Below are 20,490 nucleotides of genomic sequence, written 5' to 3' on the forward strand. Positions count from 1 at the left end.
CAGGCATTCAGAGCTAAGGAAAAAAAAATGTAATGATCTTGCCCATCTCAGTTAGTCTAGTGGAATCCATGGTACAGACAGAATCCACCACTTGAAATACCCTAACAAAGTACCGCAGGGATGGTTCTGCATGGAAATCAGTGTCAATAATGATTTTATAATTGGGTGTGTACACAAAGTAAATTAATGAAATTTTGCAGGCACAGTCACTGTTATATCATTATACAATAATTATTTGGAATATTTCCATCTATCAATAACGCCATCTGTCCCACCCAATACAAATGGACTACAACCCATCTGGCTTATTTTTTCTATTGATTACTTTGCTGAATGAGTTAGCAAAACTACTTATAAAATCATCATATTACATGACACTGTCATTAAAAGATGTGAAGTAAAGAAAAACACAAGATGAGACTTAATTGGAAAACTGTCAGTTCTTTTTCCAAAAAGTTTTAGCAATGCTACAAGATTTTTTCTTCCTACTTATGTAAAAAAAAGGCTCTAACTGCTAACTACTGGATTAGGCAGAAACTGTTTTACCACACCATTGTTACTACTTCTGACTAGGTGTGTTAGAGAAGCTCCCTAAACGTATCACCTCAAAGTGTCAAAATGTTCCAAAGCATGTCTGGGAATCACAAGGGAACTGTGGAAGGTGTGTAACTTAACAATAGGGTTGGGGAAAGCTGCTGATGGCTGGCACTTGTATTTGTTAATTCCAATTATAGTTTCCTAGGTTTTGGCTTTGATTACTTGGTACATAACTGTCTTCATGCTATCTGCAGCCTCTGTTGTTTTTTTTTATCTACTGCTTCCCTCAACTAGATTTTAATTTCTACAACTGCAGCCTGGTTTTTATTTTGATTTTAACCTCTGCTTCTCTTAACTATATTTTAATTTCTCCAACAAGCACTACTTAGCAACAATGAAGCTTTATCAATCTATAGAACTTAAACACTTTCTTCGTCTCCCTCACTCTAGATAAATCTGAGTTTCTACAATACCCTTCAGTTTAGTTTTCTGTGCTTTGCTGTGTACACAAACCCTTACTAATCAAAAGAGCACGTATAGCCTGAGGAAAAATTCAATTCCTCTGTCTGAACCTCCTATTGACAAAATGATAGAGAAATTGGAACATCTGGCTGCTAATAACATCTCATTGCTACTGATATTTTTTTCCAAAGCATTTTCACAGCGTGCTACGGCACACATTACTTCATCTGCTAATATTTTTTTGCTCTGATACTGTCATTAATGAATATGATCTAATAAGCACAGTGGAGATCGATGAATGTCCTCTAGGATTGTTTGATGCTCCTCTAGGATGTTTTTCTTAAACATTCCTGAAAACTGTTAAACAGATAACTCTTCATAGATGTATGTCAAGGTAGCAATCATTTTTAAAGCTATGCCTTGAATAATCAAAAGGCGATCAGGGCCAGATACTAATAATAGACCCACAGCAAGCAACCTTATCAGTATCTTTCATGTAGCTTAGAAAGTACTGCCTTTAAAGTACTGCCTCAGAAAGTACTGTCATCTCAGTAAGTGCAAGAAATAAAAGAGTCAATATAGCATGGCTGTAACTACTTAAGACCAAAAAAGATTTTATGTTGAAAAAAAGAAAAGTTTCAAAGAACTGGCAAACACCACCAACCTGCCCTCAAATCATGGAAATTACAAATGAGAAAACATGTAGGCTTTGTAGTCATGCACGTATTACTGAGGAGTCACACAGCGATAAAGGAATTGAACTTATAAATTTAGATTCAATAAATTCAGATTCAATACAGTTGGTCTTGGAGGAGTAGTAAACACTATTTAAGACAGTCCTTTATTAATGCATCAAGGTGGAATGTGTAAGCATCTAAGTGAAGCATACATCTTTTCTCAGGAAGACAAGTGCCTAGTGCAGAGACTGAAGGTGAAGGAAAATAGAAAGCCAGTTTCAGGTGCATTTTTTCTTATTCTGTGGCAGCATTAACATAGGCTACATTGTGCTTCCAAGCCATGTATTTCCCTGAGAAACCATAATAATTAAGTTATATTAAATTATACAGCAATTATGCAGTTACTACTCCTTTTTACTCATTTGTGGGGAAGTTATTTTTTATTTACAAGAGTTGTGGCCATTACCCTTTCAGTGCTTGCAGGGTGTTCCATGGCTATTTAAGAAAAGTGGTACATACATAATAGAAATTATTATGTATCATTACAAATCACTGTGTAAACCATTACCCTGTTAAGAGATAATCTAGGGTCAATCAATATGCAGCCATGCTTCAATCTAGTCTTAAAAGTTAAACTTAATAATAAGCAATTATGAGCAATAAACTGCTAAATGCAGTTGTCATGACAATACTGATTGTAAGAAAGTGTGGGGAAAAAACCTCAACAGAAGAACTCACAAAAAGTTTAGAACGCCCAGCTCTTATTATGTAAAAATATATGGGCAGAGGTAATTCAAATACAGTTCAACACATTTCTGTTGGAGGAACTGACTGCTTTTTGAGAGTTCTTTAACATACTGCTTTGGGGAATTAAGATAAAGTTAGTGATGAATATAACTTTCTATTAAGCAATTTTCTTTCTCAATTGTGCACAACCGTTTATGAGCCAGAACATAACAGCTCAATCAAATATTATTGTATCAGCTTTACTTAAACCTCTCTGAAATGTACTGAGAAAATTCTGATAATACTACAAGAGTTAGAGGGAAAAAAAAAAGAAGACAACCCAGAAAGAAGAAAATGGATATCACATCTACCTTTTTACATTCTCCTAATTTCTTCTGCCACAGATAGTGAGCAATAGGAATGTGCTTGTTGTCAGTTACATAGCAGCTGGCTGTAATGACATGGTGGAGTGAAGTGTTGTGGCTCATAGCTTGAAGAACTCGCTCAACATGACGGAGGGAAACTATGGCCTCAGTCCTTATGCCACCACTCACAAGCTGCATCGTACAAGGTACTAGAGCAATCTGTCCAGCAGAGTAGAGAACATCTCCAACCTAGAAGAAAATAAAAATAACAAAATAATATTCTGGGAGTGTAAAGGCAGCAAGGGAAACACTTTTCTCTTTTTGAGGTCGTTTCACCAGTAGTGTTGTGTGCCACCATTTGTCACAAATGGAGCAAACATGCCAGTCTAAAGATATTTTTTGATAGGAATTTAACTACAATAGAAACACAATACTGCAATAAATTAAACTAGCAGTTAATTCATGGATGTATGTGTCGGCTCAAAACAATAATATCTCATGTTACTGACACCTATGGCTGCTGGATCACAGTGATGCCCCAACATAGTTAAATATGTTCTTGTTTTCTGAGTGGTGATGCACTCTATCTTTGGTTCAGTACGTATAAGAAAGTATACACATATATCCGTAATGTCTTTAGTAAACTAGTTTAAAAGAGTTTCGAAAATGGAATTAAATGGGTGACCAGATGATACCATCAGTATATGTTTTAAGTTGAGCTGCAATGCAGTTAGTTCAGACTGATTTTCCAAAATCTTCCTGGCAACACTCTGAAGACCTACTTTTTTTAGCAGCAGCCAGCGAAGGAAACATTTATTCTTACTATTCAGACATCTCAAAGACTTATTATAAAATCTTAATGTAAATATAAAAACTTTTCATCCTCTTATGCTGCACTTCTCTAGAAAGTCTGCACATTTCCTGATCAGTGAAGCCGTAAATTTAATTCAATATAAAAAGAAAACTAAGAATAGAAGTGGGAAGTCAGGTGGGTGTAAGCAGCTTTGAAGTCAGCACAGGAAGCATTTTGCTAGGAGTAAAGAGGGGGAAAATGGACTGTGCAAAGAATCTTCCGGAAGAATTTTGCAGAACTTACCGTGAAAACTGTAAAAATTCCTCAGAATTAAGAATAATTAAAAAAGAAATCTGTGTCCTAGAAGACATGGCAATCAAACCATGTGACAGACCCATATGCAACTCCAAATCTGTCCTCATAACTGTCTGTGTCTCACAAAAGACTCACACATGTAACTATTGGAAGAGTATCTTATACAATTTGGCATACAAGTTCTATGATTAGCAGCTGAAGAGGGGGAGGAGGCAGAAAGGAAACATAATATAGCAACTGACACCCATCAACTATTGAAATTGTTTAAAATATCTGAAATATTGTTTTGATAATGCTATATATAATCCTGAATTTAAAAAAAAATGCAAGTAATATTTTGGTTTATAGGAACAAATGGTCTTTTTTTTTTTTTTTTTATAGTACTATTTTAAAATATGTGCCATTGAACAAGGGAGTCCAGCCAGCTACCAAGTGGCATACTGACAAGATGAGAAACAAATTCAGGAAGAGAAGATTCAGAGGGGCACAGGTTTGTTTTTAAAGCAAGCCATTCATTTTCATCTGCAAAGTGAAATACATGCATTAGTAAAAAACTCAGTACAGGTAGTTTATGCCTCTGCAGAAAAAAAACACACTGGCAATATTTCTTTCGTTTTTTCCTGTTGGGCTGCTGGTTTTCCATGCATAACCCATGTTAATTATTAGGTAGACAGAAGAGCTGTTCAACCAGTTCACTTCCCCTATTCTTGAACAGATTGTTTGAGACATAATATGAATACTAATTAACAGCAAAATATCTGTCAGTGTTTTGAAATACGGACCAAGATAGCACTTTCTTAAAGTATCCTGTATGGTTCTCATACAATTAGCCCCACTGGTCATAAGTGAGGTCAAAAAAAATCTCTGAAGGATTTGAGCAAAATTGGCACCACTTTTGGCTCAGATTCAGTGGGAATTTTGCAGGGTTCTTTAAAAAACAATTTAAAAAATCCCTCTGTTCCTAACATACTTGTTTGTATCTTAAGACATAATTAATAGAAAAACAGTGTTCCTAACGTGCCACCATGTTATGGAAGGGTGGCTGCAATGGGGAAGGAAGGGAAAAGGGTCAAAACATGGCCACAGGTTCGCATTAACTGTATTTCGGGGAGACGTAACTTAGGATAAGGGAAGGAGGAGGGATATGCATTTTTTTTTCCCCAGTGACTTGGTCACGAAAAGCCAGCATAAATAATCAGCAGGGACAAAACAGCAAACCAGCACAAACGCTGTTTTAGCAGATTTCAAGAGACTGTCTCTAGAACATTTGAAGCATTAAGCAGAGAATTGTTAGCGAAGTAAAAGCATTTAAAACAGGGAAGACATCACAATATCTTGTTCACAGTACTGAAATCTTACAACAGGAGATGTCACTATGTATGGTGTCAGTCCTTGTGTTGTGAAAGTATTCTGAAAAACCCTGCTAGAACCTTGCAACAGTTTATATTTCTTGAGCATCTACGAGGATAACAGAAGATTTTTCAGGCTACAGATTCACAGTGTACCAAGTCTAGAGGACCCACATATCCAGTAAACAGCATAGAAACAAAACTACAATATAATGGATATATATTTATAGATGAGATGTCTCAGCTTACACTGATGATTTAATTTGCACTGCAGCCCATACACATATTTCCAGTGCTAAAATTTCATTAAAGATTTGACAAACCAAAAATAAAAGAACTTTTACTGCCGAGATGCTCACTTGTACCAGTTTATTTCCAATACAGCTCGACAGCAGCAAGTAGTTTATAAATGGGGTCTCGTGTGATTCCACATTCCTTCCCTTTTCGTTTTCATTCATACCAATTCAAGTTAAATGAAAGGTAAGTTTTAATAAGCTAACATAATAGTTTAGCAGCTGTCTTGCTCAGTTAGCATACCTGTAAATAATAAAGGGATTTCAGTGGACAATTAGAACCTCAGAGTATGCAATCTGTATCTAACAGATAGGAATTCTAAGCTGTTATGTGAGAATTACTACTTATCATAATGTAGCTGTCTCCAGGAATTAAGTATAATATAGATTTAGAAAACAGCTGATATAGAGGGAAGACATTATAGTAGCAATTTATTATATCACATTTTTTTAACTTTTTTTTTTTCTTAAGCTTCATTCACTTTTCAGGAAAGCAGAAGGAAATCATCTGCGGCACCACGGAAACAAAAAGTCAGAATGCTTGGTGCCACTTTGAACTGTTCTATCCTATGAAAAAGTTTTTAACAGTATTGTAAGTTACAGAAAGGATATAACTCCTCTCCCAGAAAGCATAATGGAGGAAAAGAAACAATGAGCAGAACAGACTTAGCTGGACACAAGACTAACTTAAGCTGCTAATTAGCAAGAAAAAGCTATAATTATTTCTACTTAGAAAGAAGCAAGTAATAGGTTACCTATAGATATGCATTGAGTCGATTTTTTTTTTTTTTTAATTAAAGGCCAAGAGTGACAATGGAAATTTTATGAAACTTTTCCTGATGGTATTATTAAAACTTGCTAGATTAAAACTGGCATAATACAAAAATTGCAGGGAATTTCTAATGAAGAGATTTCAACCATTCCCCCACAGGTATTTAGGCTAACGTTAATAGTTGCACCATATGAACATATGCATGTTTCTTGGAAAGGCTAGCATCAATATGCAATCAGCTAAATCTTTGTTACAAATGCAGCTTGGTATCTGAGTGACTGCTGCCCTTTAACAGGTCAGGGTGCACAAAAGATTCAGTGACCCCCTGACCTAACAGTGAAATAACCCACCATTATGTTCGGTCAATGTAAATAAGCACAACTGACAACGTGCTAATAGGCTGCCTCTGGTCAGCCATGTGTACCTCTGACCCTAATGAAGACGTAAATCAATTAATACTCCAGGCAATAAAGACCTCTGGCTGATTAAGTTAGATAGAAATAATCTTTCCTAAAGGGATTAGAGATGTAAGTTGGTGAACTTTTTATTTAATATATGATAATCCTTTCTTCCTAGGGCGCTCTTATTTTAGCTAATGATGGTAAAACTGCTTTTTGCAATGTGAAATCTTCTATTCAACTACCTAGCATGAATAAAATTTTAAGGGTGCCATTTAGACAACAGTAATTTAATAGCTTTGAGTTCAGGCTAAGAACATAAACTGTATCTAATGTGGTTTAAATACACCACAGCCTTCAATATAAATCATGTTTTTCTTGACCTGTTACAAATTTGTAGTGTAAAAATTTCATAAATGAGTTAAATGCATATAGTTTAGTTTGATATAGGCTTCCTTTTGAGAAAATGTGCACAGTTATCAGTAACTAAAACAAGAAGGACATATTCTTAAATTAAAAAAAGGATTAACTTTGAGTAACAATAGTGACACTTAGAAGAATCCATTTATAACTTAGCAAAATGATTGCGTATCATACTTAAAACTCTAGAAATTCCCTTTGAATAAAATAATGTTTTTTCCTAGTTAGGCCAAAAAGGGTATAATTAATCAGTAGCATATTATTATTACTATCTTACTGAAATATCTAACATTTCCACAATTTTCAGAGATTTACAACTCATTTTTCAAATGCTATGACTCCAGTTTGCTAATCCTTGTTTTGGGATGGAGCTTCCTATATTCCAAAATCTATTTGATCACCTAAGATACAAGATTACAAAACACTCATCTTTTTGCATTGTTTTCCATTATCAAAATTTATTTTACCAAAGTATGATTTAAATTTTTCTCTCTGACTTTATGTATTTGTGAGTTAAAAATTTATAGGACATTTTTTGTCAAGAACTGAAATAGAATACTGCAATTTCATGGATGCTAAACTAGTCTGTATAATACCATTTTATCTGCAGTTTAGCAAAATTAAGATACACTGTCCCACAAAGCCATATTTGACACTGAGTACAGTGTCATAACGCTATCAACACTCCTGAAACTTTTGTGCGTTTCCTAATTGTAAATTATACAAAAATGAAGTATCACACCATGTAGCATGCATACACTGAGCAGCACAAAAACTGCCAGTTGTTTAAAAAGTTGAGTAACTAGACAATGCGCCTGAAGAAGCCACAATATTAATTGTTGTAAATCAATTTCAAAACACTACATCTGAATACCTCCTATTTATACTCTACCTTGCCCAACTGTAAACACCTCTTCAATCCCTAAAAATCAAGTAATTCAGATAGAGCCTTTAGATTGTGCTGGATTTACAGCAGACAATCTCATATAATACATTCTTGAAGGACCACAGTACCTTTAAGTTTAATATGTTACATACTCAGAGTTGAGAGGAACAATCAGGTCAGAAAACTTAAGAGGACGTAAGATCAAATACTCAGCTTGAAAATAACCTCTTAAAAGCTGCTCTGTCTTATCATAGAAAACTGAAATATTTGAGTACATATTTTTGGTAATGTGTCGGTTATATTTAAATCTTGATCAATGCCAAATCAACTTTATTCTGCTCTATAACTGATGCAAATAAAGCCCACACGCTTCTGATTTACAGAAGACAAAGATTTAGAAACTGAAATTTTGACAAAAAAAACCCTCCACCCCAAAAGCTGTCATTCATATTCCAAGGGAGTATGAGACACTAAACAAAAATAAATCTAGCTTTTAAAGTCAGTAACTGTCGTTCTAAACATCTAGGAAAGGTTCCAACAAAGCGGGTGAACACAGCTTGCCATTTAATACATCCATGTGGGCATAACAGCCAGTCTGAAGTCTTCTCCAGGACTCTTGTTTGCTCCATTTGGAATCTCTGATACACGGATAGGAAATAAAAGAAAATCAAAGTAAAACATCCTTTACTTACTATGCATATTCTGTCCAATGTTCTGTACTGACACATAGGGTACTTATTGTTCCTTTATGGAAAATTACAGTAGATGGTTCAAAGACTTAATTGCAATAGAGGATAAACTGTTCTCCACATCCTATGGGACGTTTTTTCCTAAACAGAACAAGAGCAGCCTCCCTACTTCAAAATGAGCAAGCTAAAAAAAGTATTAATCTTTGATGCATTTCTTCCTTGGGAGAGTGGAATTCTAGTCTTCATGACTATTAATCTGTCACCTTTTACAAAGCCTACTATTTCCTCTCCAGCTTTTGAAAAACAATCACAAATTCTTACACAACCACATTAGCAAAATCTGCCAACTGTGAAAAATTGCTGAATGCTCAGCTTTATGAACATACCTTATCTAAAAGAGGAGTTAAAATCCAAACTGATTATCATTTACTCATTTCTTATTCGTATCACTTTGAACAAAGGTGCCAAAGAAAACAAATGAAAAAAAAAATCCAACCTAAGATTAGTCTATTAGTCTATTTGATAACAATTAGGGTTGGGATGGGGAATGAGAGACTTAATCAAATCAGTATTTACCAAGAAAAGCAAAGGCATATTCAGGGTCCAGAAAAACAAAGTGGAAAAGGATCAGTATCTAAAAATGCAAAGTGATGCACATGACTCAGTGTGGACATGGACTATTGAGCAGTAGACACTGCATTTTTACAAAACGGGTATTATGTCCACCACAGTTGATTGTGTTTTTTAATTATTTATATATGCATAGGTAAGGGAGGATAATGGTTGTAATTCATCTGGATTCTTAGAATATCTGATACATATCTGATACAGCAGATTTTAAATTTTTTTTTAACTCTCCTAATTATAAATGCTGTTAACTAGCTGGCAGTCTGTAAGGAGAGTCATGAAAATGCCAGTGTACCAAAGTGGGGTGCTGAGAGATCGTATCAGGCCCAATTTTGTTTAACATCTTCATTAAACCAATGGAAGAAGGGATTAACAGCATGGTAATGAAAGCCACAGAGGTTATTAAATTAGAATGTGCACCAGAAGAAATAATAAAAATTGACACTGACAGGTTTGAAATAAAGGCAGAAAGTAAGAAAGTGAGACTTCATTTAGGAGGAATTAAAAGTCATGCCAGAACATATGGCAAAAATATTCCAGAATACGGATATTCTTATCAAAGGAGAAAACTTGACTGCAGAAGTGCTGAACAGTTTGTATTAAATTATAACTGCTTTTTACTAGAAGGAAGCTCAGTATACGACAGAAAATACAGTCTCTGTTCTCATGAAAGTGGAGAACATATATAATAGAGGTTCTAAGGCAATTGTATCCACACAAAGACGATAAAGAAAACAGATCGAGTGATACGATATCTTTAAATATCTGTATGTGTTTATATTGCAGACTTTGTCCCTACTTTTATCCTGAAACATACAATCTACTTAGAAAGAGATCTTGTAATATCCTTCCCACATTAACTGAAGTTTCTACTGAGAATGTCCACTTACAGTAAATTAAATTATCAGCTGAATTATCACTGCAGTGATAAAGTAATCCAAAAAGGCACTGCAGAAATTTCTAGGCCAAAATTTCTACTAACAATAAGGGTGCTACTGTTTAAGGCTGTACCACTGTTCTGGAATGCAGCATCCAAAGAGAATTCAGATTGCAGTCATAATTGCCTACAAAAAGTGAGTCAGTTTTTTTTCCATTCCTACCTATCTTCACAATCCTTACTCATACTGGCTGTCAAATAGGCTAATGTGATTGTAAACAGAGGAGGGACAGATAGGCAGAGAAATACTCTGTATTGAAGGACGAAAGCTGTTCATCACACGACAGTAATTCACAGTATATGAAACATGTTAACACCGTGACATTCTATTCTTACAGAAAAGATTTCATTCCCAGCCACCACTTGGCTTAATATTTTTACTGAAAATATGAATGTCACTGGCTACTTAAGATACCAGTTTATGAGACAGGAATGAAGCAGTTCCATAAAACCAAGAATCCGTTAACTGAAAACAATTAACTGTAATTAACAGTATTACTAAGATAAAAGTGTTAGTTCTCATTCTAGTCATATAGTGTGCTTTTGTACTTTACTACCGATTTTCTGCGTACACCCAGTCTTACATGGATTTTACTTCCACCTATGGATATCTAAATAATAATCAACATTTTACTGTATTTTGAAGATTATTTAGTACATAAATCCAATATATAATACACAAACCCACCATTTCCCAGTGGAAATTAAAGGAGACTTATTTATGCAACTAGATGTACATGTACAGACTACATAATAGTAATGCACCTAGAATATAACATACACAATATACAGTGTTTATCACAATCTCTTATTTATTCATATTGCATTGTTAATACTTCCTTGCATAACAGAATACCTTCATAGAGGGTCCCAACTTCCAATGCAAAAAGGAAAGTCAAGTTAATAAAACCTGAAACTTGCAACAAAGAGCCACAAATCTACTTAATATTCTTGTCCAAACTAGTGTCATATTGTCTTTTCTGCATCGCCAATTAAACCAAAGAGATCGTCAAAGACAAAGAAATAATTTTGGGTATTTGGAATCCCATGGTATCAAGATGCAAAATCCTGTGAAATCCAGCAGTACAGGAAGAGTCCATAGTGAAAACTTTGTGTTCTAAGATATGACCCAATCTATAGTTTCAAAGAATTTGTAATTTCACAGTGACAATGCATTATAAATTCTCATACAATCTGAAATACAGTGTTCCTGAAGTTCAATCCAAGGGAAAAAAAAAAAAAAAAGGTATTAGGAAGTAACACCCTTGTTAAATACATGCAACCGCCTATCCTAAAATCTGAAGATTCCTAACAGAACAAAATAAAAGTAATGGAAACTAAAGACAGCCAGCCACAGTCTCAGAAGTACAGTAAATATGCTCATCCAAACACAATTTCACAACCTTTATTTGTTTTGTTTTTAAACACTGACCTTTTATGAGAACTGCAGTGTGGAGAACATCCCTATATAAAATATCATTAAATGCGCAGCCAGGCAGATTTTACTATGTACCTTTCAGAGCATAGATTTTTCTCTTATACTGGGAGCACTTCATGACAAAACGTGACCTATTGACCAAGTGGTAACTTGTAGCATTAAAAACTTAAGTTTCTTTAACAAATGATATTTATATTCTGTGTTACAATTGGACTGTAACTGTATTATATTCTGTCTTGTAATACATATTCATTTGGGTATGGAATTAGAATCTAGCATTATACATTTTCCTATTTTTCTGTGAGTTTCTGAGGGCTTTTTTTTTTTGTGTGTGTGTGTAGCTTTTTTGTGCATGTGTGTGTGGGGGGGTTTGGTTCATTGGGCTTTTTTTCTATATGTTCACCTTATTCTTCTCCTATAATACTTATTTTCACGGAAATTTCTAGATGGTTTAAAATGATAAAAGTTTGGAACTGGAAATTGCAGTATATTGATAGCCTATTAGTTGCTGATAGATTATTAATAAAATACATATCTTGTGTTCTGCCAGCCAAGCTGCAATCATGTTTCTATCCATCTTACATCACAAAGAACCAGTGCTTGTAAACTTACCATATGCTAAGCCCTTTTTGTTTGCATTATTATTAAAGGTAGCTATTTTGACTACTAAAAACTAATTACAGAATCAAGCCCTCTGATATAAAAATAGGTAGAAAGCAAAGCTTTGAAACTAAAAGGGGGTAGATAACAGGAAGGGAGGGTCAGCATGAAGTAATGAATAATCCAGCAAGTTTAATCAGTAGTGATATTGCTGAGATCCAGGTTTAAACCCTTGGTATTTTTCTTTTTCTTGGTAATAGCAGTGCTATTGCAGCAGCGGGCAGTCCAGGAAGCACACCTCTCAGTGCCTTCTGATGGATCTGTTCTGATTTGTTTAAATAAAATCATGTTCTTGGATGAAGACTCTATTCTGTTTCTTGATGAATGTTTTCTTTAGTATGCTAGAAGTCAATACAGGATGGAAAGATCCCTCTTGATGACAAAAAGTATTAGTAGGGATCTGAAAAAGCTTTATAGTGAAAGATAAAAAATGATACATTCCTGACTCTAATTTCTTTGATAATCCAATGCTATCCAAAAAGAAATGATCTACTGAAACTCGATATATTCCAAACTCGTGTGAGATAGTCATTGTTACCTTCTAGCTTTTTGAAATACTACACATTTAGCAATATGAAAGATACTTAACACAGAATGTCTTACACTGCAGAACATTTAATCTGATGGTCCTGTACAAACACAATTTTTGTGAAGAATTTGGGCTACTTCAGAAGAAGTGAGATGATCAAATGAAGGACGTGAGAAATGCAGATCTACTTCCATTTTTGAAAAGTAGATAAAAATACTTACAAAAGCCTAATGGGAACGTGGGATGTAATCAAGAAGTTCTCTTTGAAGTATAATGGCTAAAACTCACTTAAGCACTGAAACGGTCACGCAGTACCAATGGCACTGCTATCTGAAAATAATTTGAACTTTTTATTTGAATTTGATAATAACGAATAAGGTACCTCTTCAAAAACAGAAGCTGTATCAAAATCTATAAATTATGCCAAGAACAATTTAAATATCTAATTTTGTTTTTTGGGCTTAGGAAAATCATAGGTTCTTCGCAGAAAATATGACCTTGTATGACAATATGAATGTCTATTACTTTGCTTGTTCAGCCCAACAGAAAGAGCTTCTAATTATCAACTAAACAGTGCACAGTATTTGAAAAGTATGCAAAAATGACAAGACTTGCAATGATGAAAACTGTCTCATATAAATTTTACATTCTATTTATATATAAGATGGAAGTTACATGACTTGACTGTTCATATACCAGTTTTAAGTAATGTTTTTGGGTTTTGTTGAAAAGATTGGGTTTTATTGCTAAAAAAGTTTGGCCTAAATTCAGCCAGCATGAATTATTTGCTATGAAGTCCAGGGAAGTATAGTTAACACACATCATCTTTCACCGTGTTATTTCAGAGTTTGCATTTGGCATTATAACTGTTCACAGCATTCAACTGCAAAACTCACAGTTTCTGCCACTCAGTCCTGAAGGAGTTAAATCTTATAGCTCTTCAACAAAAAACAATTACATGTTTTTGCAGAAAAACATCACATGCTGGTAATGAATAAATAAATGCTCAAACCAAAGAGAAATGAACTATTTCTGTGATGTATGTTTTGAACTTCTAATAGCTAGTCTGATTCTTTAGAATAATAGCTAAAATCAGAAATGGCACTAATGAGGAATGAAGAAAGGTATGAAAGAATAATACATGTAATATAAAGAAAGGTGGAGAAACAAAGTAATTGTAACTTTTTATTTGTTGCTTGTAATGCTAACATTTATGTACACCCTGACCTTGTAAAGTGATATAACGCTTTGATTTTTTGTAAAATTTAGTAGAAGCAGAAATTGCATCTTGCAGGACTAAGCTCTGGATGCAGAACAAGATAATGGTGAAAGTCAAATTAAATAAGCCCTTCAAAACACCATAAGGGAACAATAAGTCAGCTCAACACCTTCCCAATGCAGGAAATTTAGAGTTAACCAGTGTACCTAATTTTATTTTTTTTAAGGAGGAATAAATCTGCTATAGGGAGCTGGTTTGATAGACCTTTGAAGGTCTTCAAAACTCTCACTAATATGTTATTCTCTAAAAAATATTCCCATAATTCTGCTGTCTCCCATCATTCCTTGCCTCGAGATTCATCTGTCAACTTTGATGCATCTTTTAAAGTACCCCTCCAAGCCTAAAAACCATGACTACAGACCACAGAAGAGAACTCTTTGCTTTGAAACTATCTGATCAATCAGAAGATCATTTACCTGCAAGCATTATTTGGTGAAGCTAAAGCGGCACATCAACCAGCAGCATCTGAAGGCTGAGGCAGCAAAACGTCAACAACAAATTGTCATTGGCATTCCATTTATGAACCTTCAAACAGCATCAGATCTTTTCCATGGGAAACCAGATCAGGTCAGACTGGAGCTGAATATTTCTTAACAAGCTAACCATCAAAAGAACTTACGTTTTGAATAAAAAGGCTATCATTTGTTGATTTGAATATCAAAGGGATCCACTGCAAACTCCCAGTCTAGAAAAACCTCCCTAAGCTACACCAGACAGGTGTTTAATAATCTATTATTAAGGCACTATTTTAGGTTACTCAGAATCATAAAAAATAGCTGTAACTGTGAAGCTGCAAATGGGACTGCACAAAGAAATGAATGCTATTAACATACTATTAACAATTCAAAAGAATGAGTTGACATACCAATCAAACTTGTTAATTGACTGTCAATGGCCTGTCCCTGAATATACAACATGACTGCATTATATATTTCAAATGCTGACAGGAAGACAGTTTCATTTGCATTAACTTCATAAACTGATCAACAACCAAACTGCCACATACATTTATAATGGGAAGCTGAATCATTTCAATATTCATGCAGCTCTGTAATTGTAAATTAGGTGCTGGCAAACAATACAATACTGTACATACTCTAAAATACCCTAAATTTCTCTGACCTACTTTCTTTTTTATTTTAAAAGAGCAGTGGAGAAAAGTTGTCTCTTACAGAGATGATTATTACTTTAATTCATGGTTCATGCCTGAGGCAAAAATTTGTTTGCAACTGAGTTTGCAACCATAGTTTATAACTCTACTCTAGATGCATAACTGGTTGGCGATATATGAGGCATGCAAGGTGATGTAAAATTTTTCTAGCTTTAGTTCTGTGAAGTGTAAATACCATTAAAATACAGAGTAAATCTGTAAAAAAAAGTGAATGAAAATCTGTACTATTTCCTTGCTGTGACACAAAGCAGATGTCAGCCCTGAAACCACTGAAACTTTCTAATTAGACATTGAAACATGTAATTTAAAGTGGAAAGTATTGTTCTTGCACATTCTTCCCTAGGGTCCTAGAATTTACTGCCCTCAGAAGTCCGTCTATATAAAGTATCTTTCCTAAAAATAGATCTCATAATTATACCCGTTCAGTTTCATTGGGATTGACAGTAATAGCAGGTGAAATGGCTGTGATAGTGGTACAATTTTAGCGAAGTGGTTAGTCAGACATACTCTGAGCAAAGTTACAAATCACAGGAGCTGAGAGCAGAATTGCTTGATGTTCTTCCGTATTTCTGCAAGTATTTACCAATCCAATAGAAGGAAAATGGCAGAAAGAATTCCAATAAAAGACCCAGGTCAACATTCTTCACTTCTCCCATTTAGGATCTCCTCCTGCAACACTTACTGTCTGGCACATCTACTTAGTGAAAAATACAGTTCTAGCTAAACTAACAGAAGAAGCCTTCAAATGTCATTAATGACTCAGCGTATAAGTATCTATTTGAATGCTTTAACCATATAGGGTAGATGTGAGAGAAGAAATTTCTTTTTATTTGTTCATGAATAATGAACATACAAATATGCTATAGGCATATTTATCACCATTTATATAGAAGTAATAATACCTCAGTCACTTTGAGAATAGGAGAAATGAAGCTAAGCAGAAACGTTGCAAATGAGGATTAAGTAATGAGAGTCTGGAAATGTTCTACTGAAGGCTAAATAGTAACTGATCAGAAATTCTGAAGTTGTCAGGTCTGTCATATTCCCTCTCTATCTGTATGACCTGGAGGAAGTATAAGCAAGTTTTAAACATCTCAACTGTAAATGCATGCTGTCTTCTTCCGCTCTCTTTTATTATTACTACTTTCATCCTTTCAATCCAGCAGTCACTTCCCTGGCTTTAAAGTTATTGCAAGAACAGCCTAGCACTACACACTAGCATAACCATACAGATATCACATAAATGTCCAATAAATCTGCAGTCATGACAATCTTCTCCTGCATTTCCTTTCAGATAAAGAATATCAGAGGACAATTTTTCTGCTATATATGTGAGCTGCTATGTTTTAGACTTTATTATTTGTAGTATAGATATAAGATTGAAAAGCAAAAAATATTCACATTTATTGTTTTAGCAACTGCAATTGAAGAGTAGAAAGACTAACAAATGGAAATATAAAACCTTTAGGAAAGCCGACTACAGTGGAGCCACTGGGGTGATGGCAGTCCCAAATCACCCTAACTGGTAATCATGAAAGATTACTTATACTACAAACTCGACATTAGCTTTGATATCTTCCCTGAAGTATAAGCTGAGTAACTGTCATACCGAATAACATCATATGATGGGTGCTGCTAAGTTCTTACACTGACAAAACAGGGATCATTAAAGCTTCAAAATTCTTTCAGGTAATCAATGTAATATAAGCACTATGTGATTAAAAGCATTTAAGACATGAAAAGTGTCAAGGTAAAGAACAGCTCATTACTCAAAGGATGTAGTATCTATAAAACCAGCCATCTTAGAAGGAGCTGGTCATTTACTACTGCTGCTAACAGTAACATACAGCTACAGTGAATTCAGTAATTCATGCTGCAAGATTTATAAACTTCGATTGTAGAATATATACATATATACAGGTGAAATATATGCACATTTACATACTACTGTAACAGAAATGATGTGAAGTATGCTCACGTTTTAAAAGGACATGATTAATGTTAAGAATATACAGTTTGCACTGTTTCAAAATTTACATTTGAAGTAGTCACATTCTAATTTACTCAAATACACATTTTCAAATTTTCACTATCATAGCTGAAATATTTATGACTCTTAATAGCCTGTGGCCAGCACAGGTTTTGTATGGTGGGAATAAACACTCCCGTCCTTGGGAATAATGAAACTTTCTATCATACAGATAAAGTTCCACCCATGTGGGAAATGGAGCTTTCCTGGAAATCCACATGAGACTAGAGCACTAATCTGGACAAAAAACTTGATTATCATAGAACTCACAATCATTATCTTTTAATTGGAAGATAGGCTTCTCAAACTTCAGTGTCTTTAGAAAGCTCACAAAACATTAAGGACAGTTTATAAGAAAAAATGGATTATGTCGAACACTTCCAAACAGCCCAGAGCTGCACATATACCATTTGTTTTGAATTAGAATGGTGAATACAATTAATGTTTTTGCTGAATATACTGTCAGTTGCTCAGTGATTAATGGTGAGATCAGGACTGTATTATACTATACTGCAGAAGAGTTCAAGCAACTAATCCCATTCCAAGTTCATAACTGAACAATGAGCAGCTTAACACAAACCTGTCTGTATTTGCTATTTTTATAATGAAAAATTGAGATGAACAAAAAAACCCGAACCCATTGAAATTTACTGAGAAAATATTCAGTGGATTAGATACCTTGCAAAAATATTTTAGCTTGCATTACAGTCCTGTTTCCACTCCCACAGAAGAAGTACCATTATGAGATCTGCTTTAGTCTGAATCACTACTACGATTCTTAAAAATATATTAAATAAAAATTTAAATTAAGTGATTCATCCGGCTGGGCTGAAAAGAAGAAAATATTAAAGGGGTAAGATGTTCCACATTCCTGAGCATTTGTGCAATATCAGTGTTTATTTTGTGTGGCAAAGTACAACAGTATTAGCACTGCTTTATACTTACTTCTTGCATATAGATGCCAAGGAGAATGCAAGAGTAAAAGGAAGCAATTCCATAAATCTAGAATATGCCTTGTATTAAGCATATAGTTTTAACATTAGTCTAATTATTGAGAAACTAGAGGAGTGGCATAACTTGGAAGCTAATTCCTTATTTAAATTTCAGTTTTAGTATTACCATACAGGGAGATACATAAACAAATACATAATATTCATGTATTAGACATTAAAATTTAAGTACTGATTGGGAAATATCAAAAATCAGGATCCATATGGAAACATGTATATTTGATTCTAACTAAAATATACATATATTTGTGTTATAAATGTATATTTATATTCAAGAACCTGAACATATTTGCAGGATGCTCAGAGGTATGAGAAACACACTAAACCCATCAACATTAAGAGACCCTGCAATGCTTTATTCCTTAACTCTGTTGTTAGAATATTTTTTTGCTTTTCAAGAAAGCTGATGCTTTCTTGATATTGCTTTCCAATTGCTATACTTAACCTTAGTATCCTCTTCCTGAGAGAAGTTGCAAAAAGGCAACTCTGAAGTTTCCACCTGCAGCCACCTCTTATTTACAGTATATGAATCTGTAACACTTCCTGCTGAAGACTGAAACTCACTGCAAAAGTAAAGAGGATTTTTAAATTTTTCTGAAATTTGCTCAAGAATTATGGAACATGAGCAAACAATCTATTGCAGCCCAGGATTTTTTTTTTTTTCCCCTCTTAATTTCTCAGGGATTTTAAAGGATAAATTTGAGAGAATGAATGTTTGGTAACCACAGAAAACTCAACATATACTTGGTCTTTACCTAATGTCTGCGTTTAGAGAATTCAAATTTATTGCTAACTTTTCAGAATTTAGGAAAAAAAATAACCTTGCAGCTTTGTCACTGCTACAAAGAAGAAAGCTGGAGCTTCATACAATGTCAGCCACAGACAGACTTGACTGAGATTCTTCAGGCATCTCTGCGAACACAGAATAAGATCTGACAGACTCCTTCAAATGAGGGAAAGGCCCAGAAAGAAAACATTTGGTGAATGTTTATTAAGCTATCCATTTAAGGAATATTCACACCCTTACCATCCCATTAGCAGAACACTGCTGCTACTGTTTCCAGAGGACTCAGACCCAAATAAGCATGTCTTACTATAGATTTCTCTTTTTCAATTTTATGTGCTCTTCGTCCAAAGGCTAAGATCTATTTAGTAACTCCAGAAATTATACACATTTGATAACTTTTGTCAAAGTCCAATTTAACATGACTAAAATTCACTTTTCTACCAAGAAAATTATAACAAACCATCAGGAAACAAAATCAAATGTGTCTCATCTGTTTGTCACAGAACAGTTGTAACATTTTGTAAGCCACATTAGTTGCAAGATCCCAACATGACAAAAACTAAATCAAACATTTTTCAGAAATACAGTTGCAGAGGTGCAGTTAGTCCCAATATATTATTTAGTTCACTCATTCTGGCCTTCACAGGAATCCCATCTTGTTCAATTGTCATTATTATAATCACCCACCCTCCACAAAGGCAGAGAACTGGCACATATGTATAGAAGTAAACAGAAGCCTCTTCTGCTGATGGATTAGTCTCAACATTGGCAATCTTTTTTATTGGGTATTTGACCTCGACAGGAGCAGTTCTCAGGTTGTTCCTTAATGAGAGTAAGATCTTATTAACAATTTAGGGTTTTTAATGCCCAATTTTCCAAAGCAGGAATGTCATTTCAATTTCTTCCTTCAATATATTAATGACTTTTATTGCCATGAAATTAGACTGTTGTAGAAGTCTAGCATGTTACAGATTTCAAAGTGGCATTGATCTGCTGTATAAGCTCTGATCAACCTTAGATTGCTAAAACAGTGAAGAGGGCTTCTTTCTTCTCTACAGACTTAGAGGGTTTCTTTTTACCATAGAGGCATTGGGTTTGTCTGTCCTGACTGGTAAAAGACGGATGAACTTAAAGATGATAATTACAGAATTAGTCTGCTGTCTTTCTTCCACAAAAAACAAGTATGTCATACAATTCAAAATTCAACCAACTCAAACTTTTGCTGTTACAAAGTAAAACTACAGTATAACTGTATAGGTTTTTTTTTGTTTTGTTTTTTTTTTTTTAAGTTAAGGCAACAGTTGTTTAAAAGTTTACTGCATCTGTCAGGAATACAATAAC

The 20,490-nt window shown here is 34.4% G+C and overlaps 1 protein-coding gene across 6 annotated transcripts in view; it reads right to left on the minus strand.

Annotated features, from left to right (window-relative positions):
• The window catches only part of DPH6 (diphthamine biosynthesis 6), a 220,532-nt gene that overhangs the window by 60,717 nt on the left and 139,325 nt on the right, over nucleotides 1-20,490 (minus strand). For 4 of the 6 annotated variants that reach the window (XM_065686549.1, XM_065686550.1, XM_065686546.1 and 1 more), the window contains one exon: nucleotides 2,774-3,016. The exons of the other annotated variants lie outside the window; for them this stretch is intronic. In XM_065686549.1, coding sequence (XP_065542621.1) covers nucleotides 2,774-3,016 — 243 coding nt within the window. The remainder of the gene's footprint in view (nucleotides 1-2,773; nucleotides 3,017-20,490) is intronic. 6 annotated transcript variants of the gene reach the window in all.

This window comes from Lathamus discolor, chromosome 6, assembly GCF_037157495.1.
Source record: "Lathamus discolor isolate bLatDis1 chromosome 6, bLatDis1.hap1, whole genome shotgun sequence".
NCBI lineage: Eukaryota > Metazoa > Chordata > Aves > Psittaciformes > Psittacidae > Lathamus > Lathamus discolor.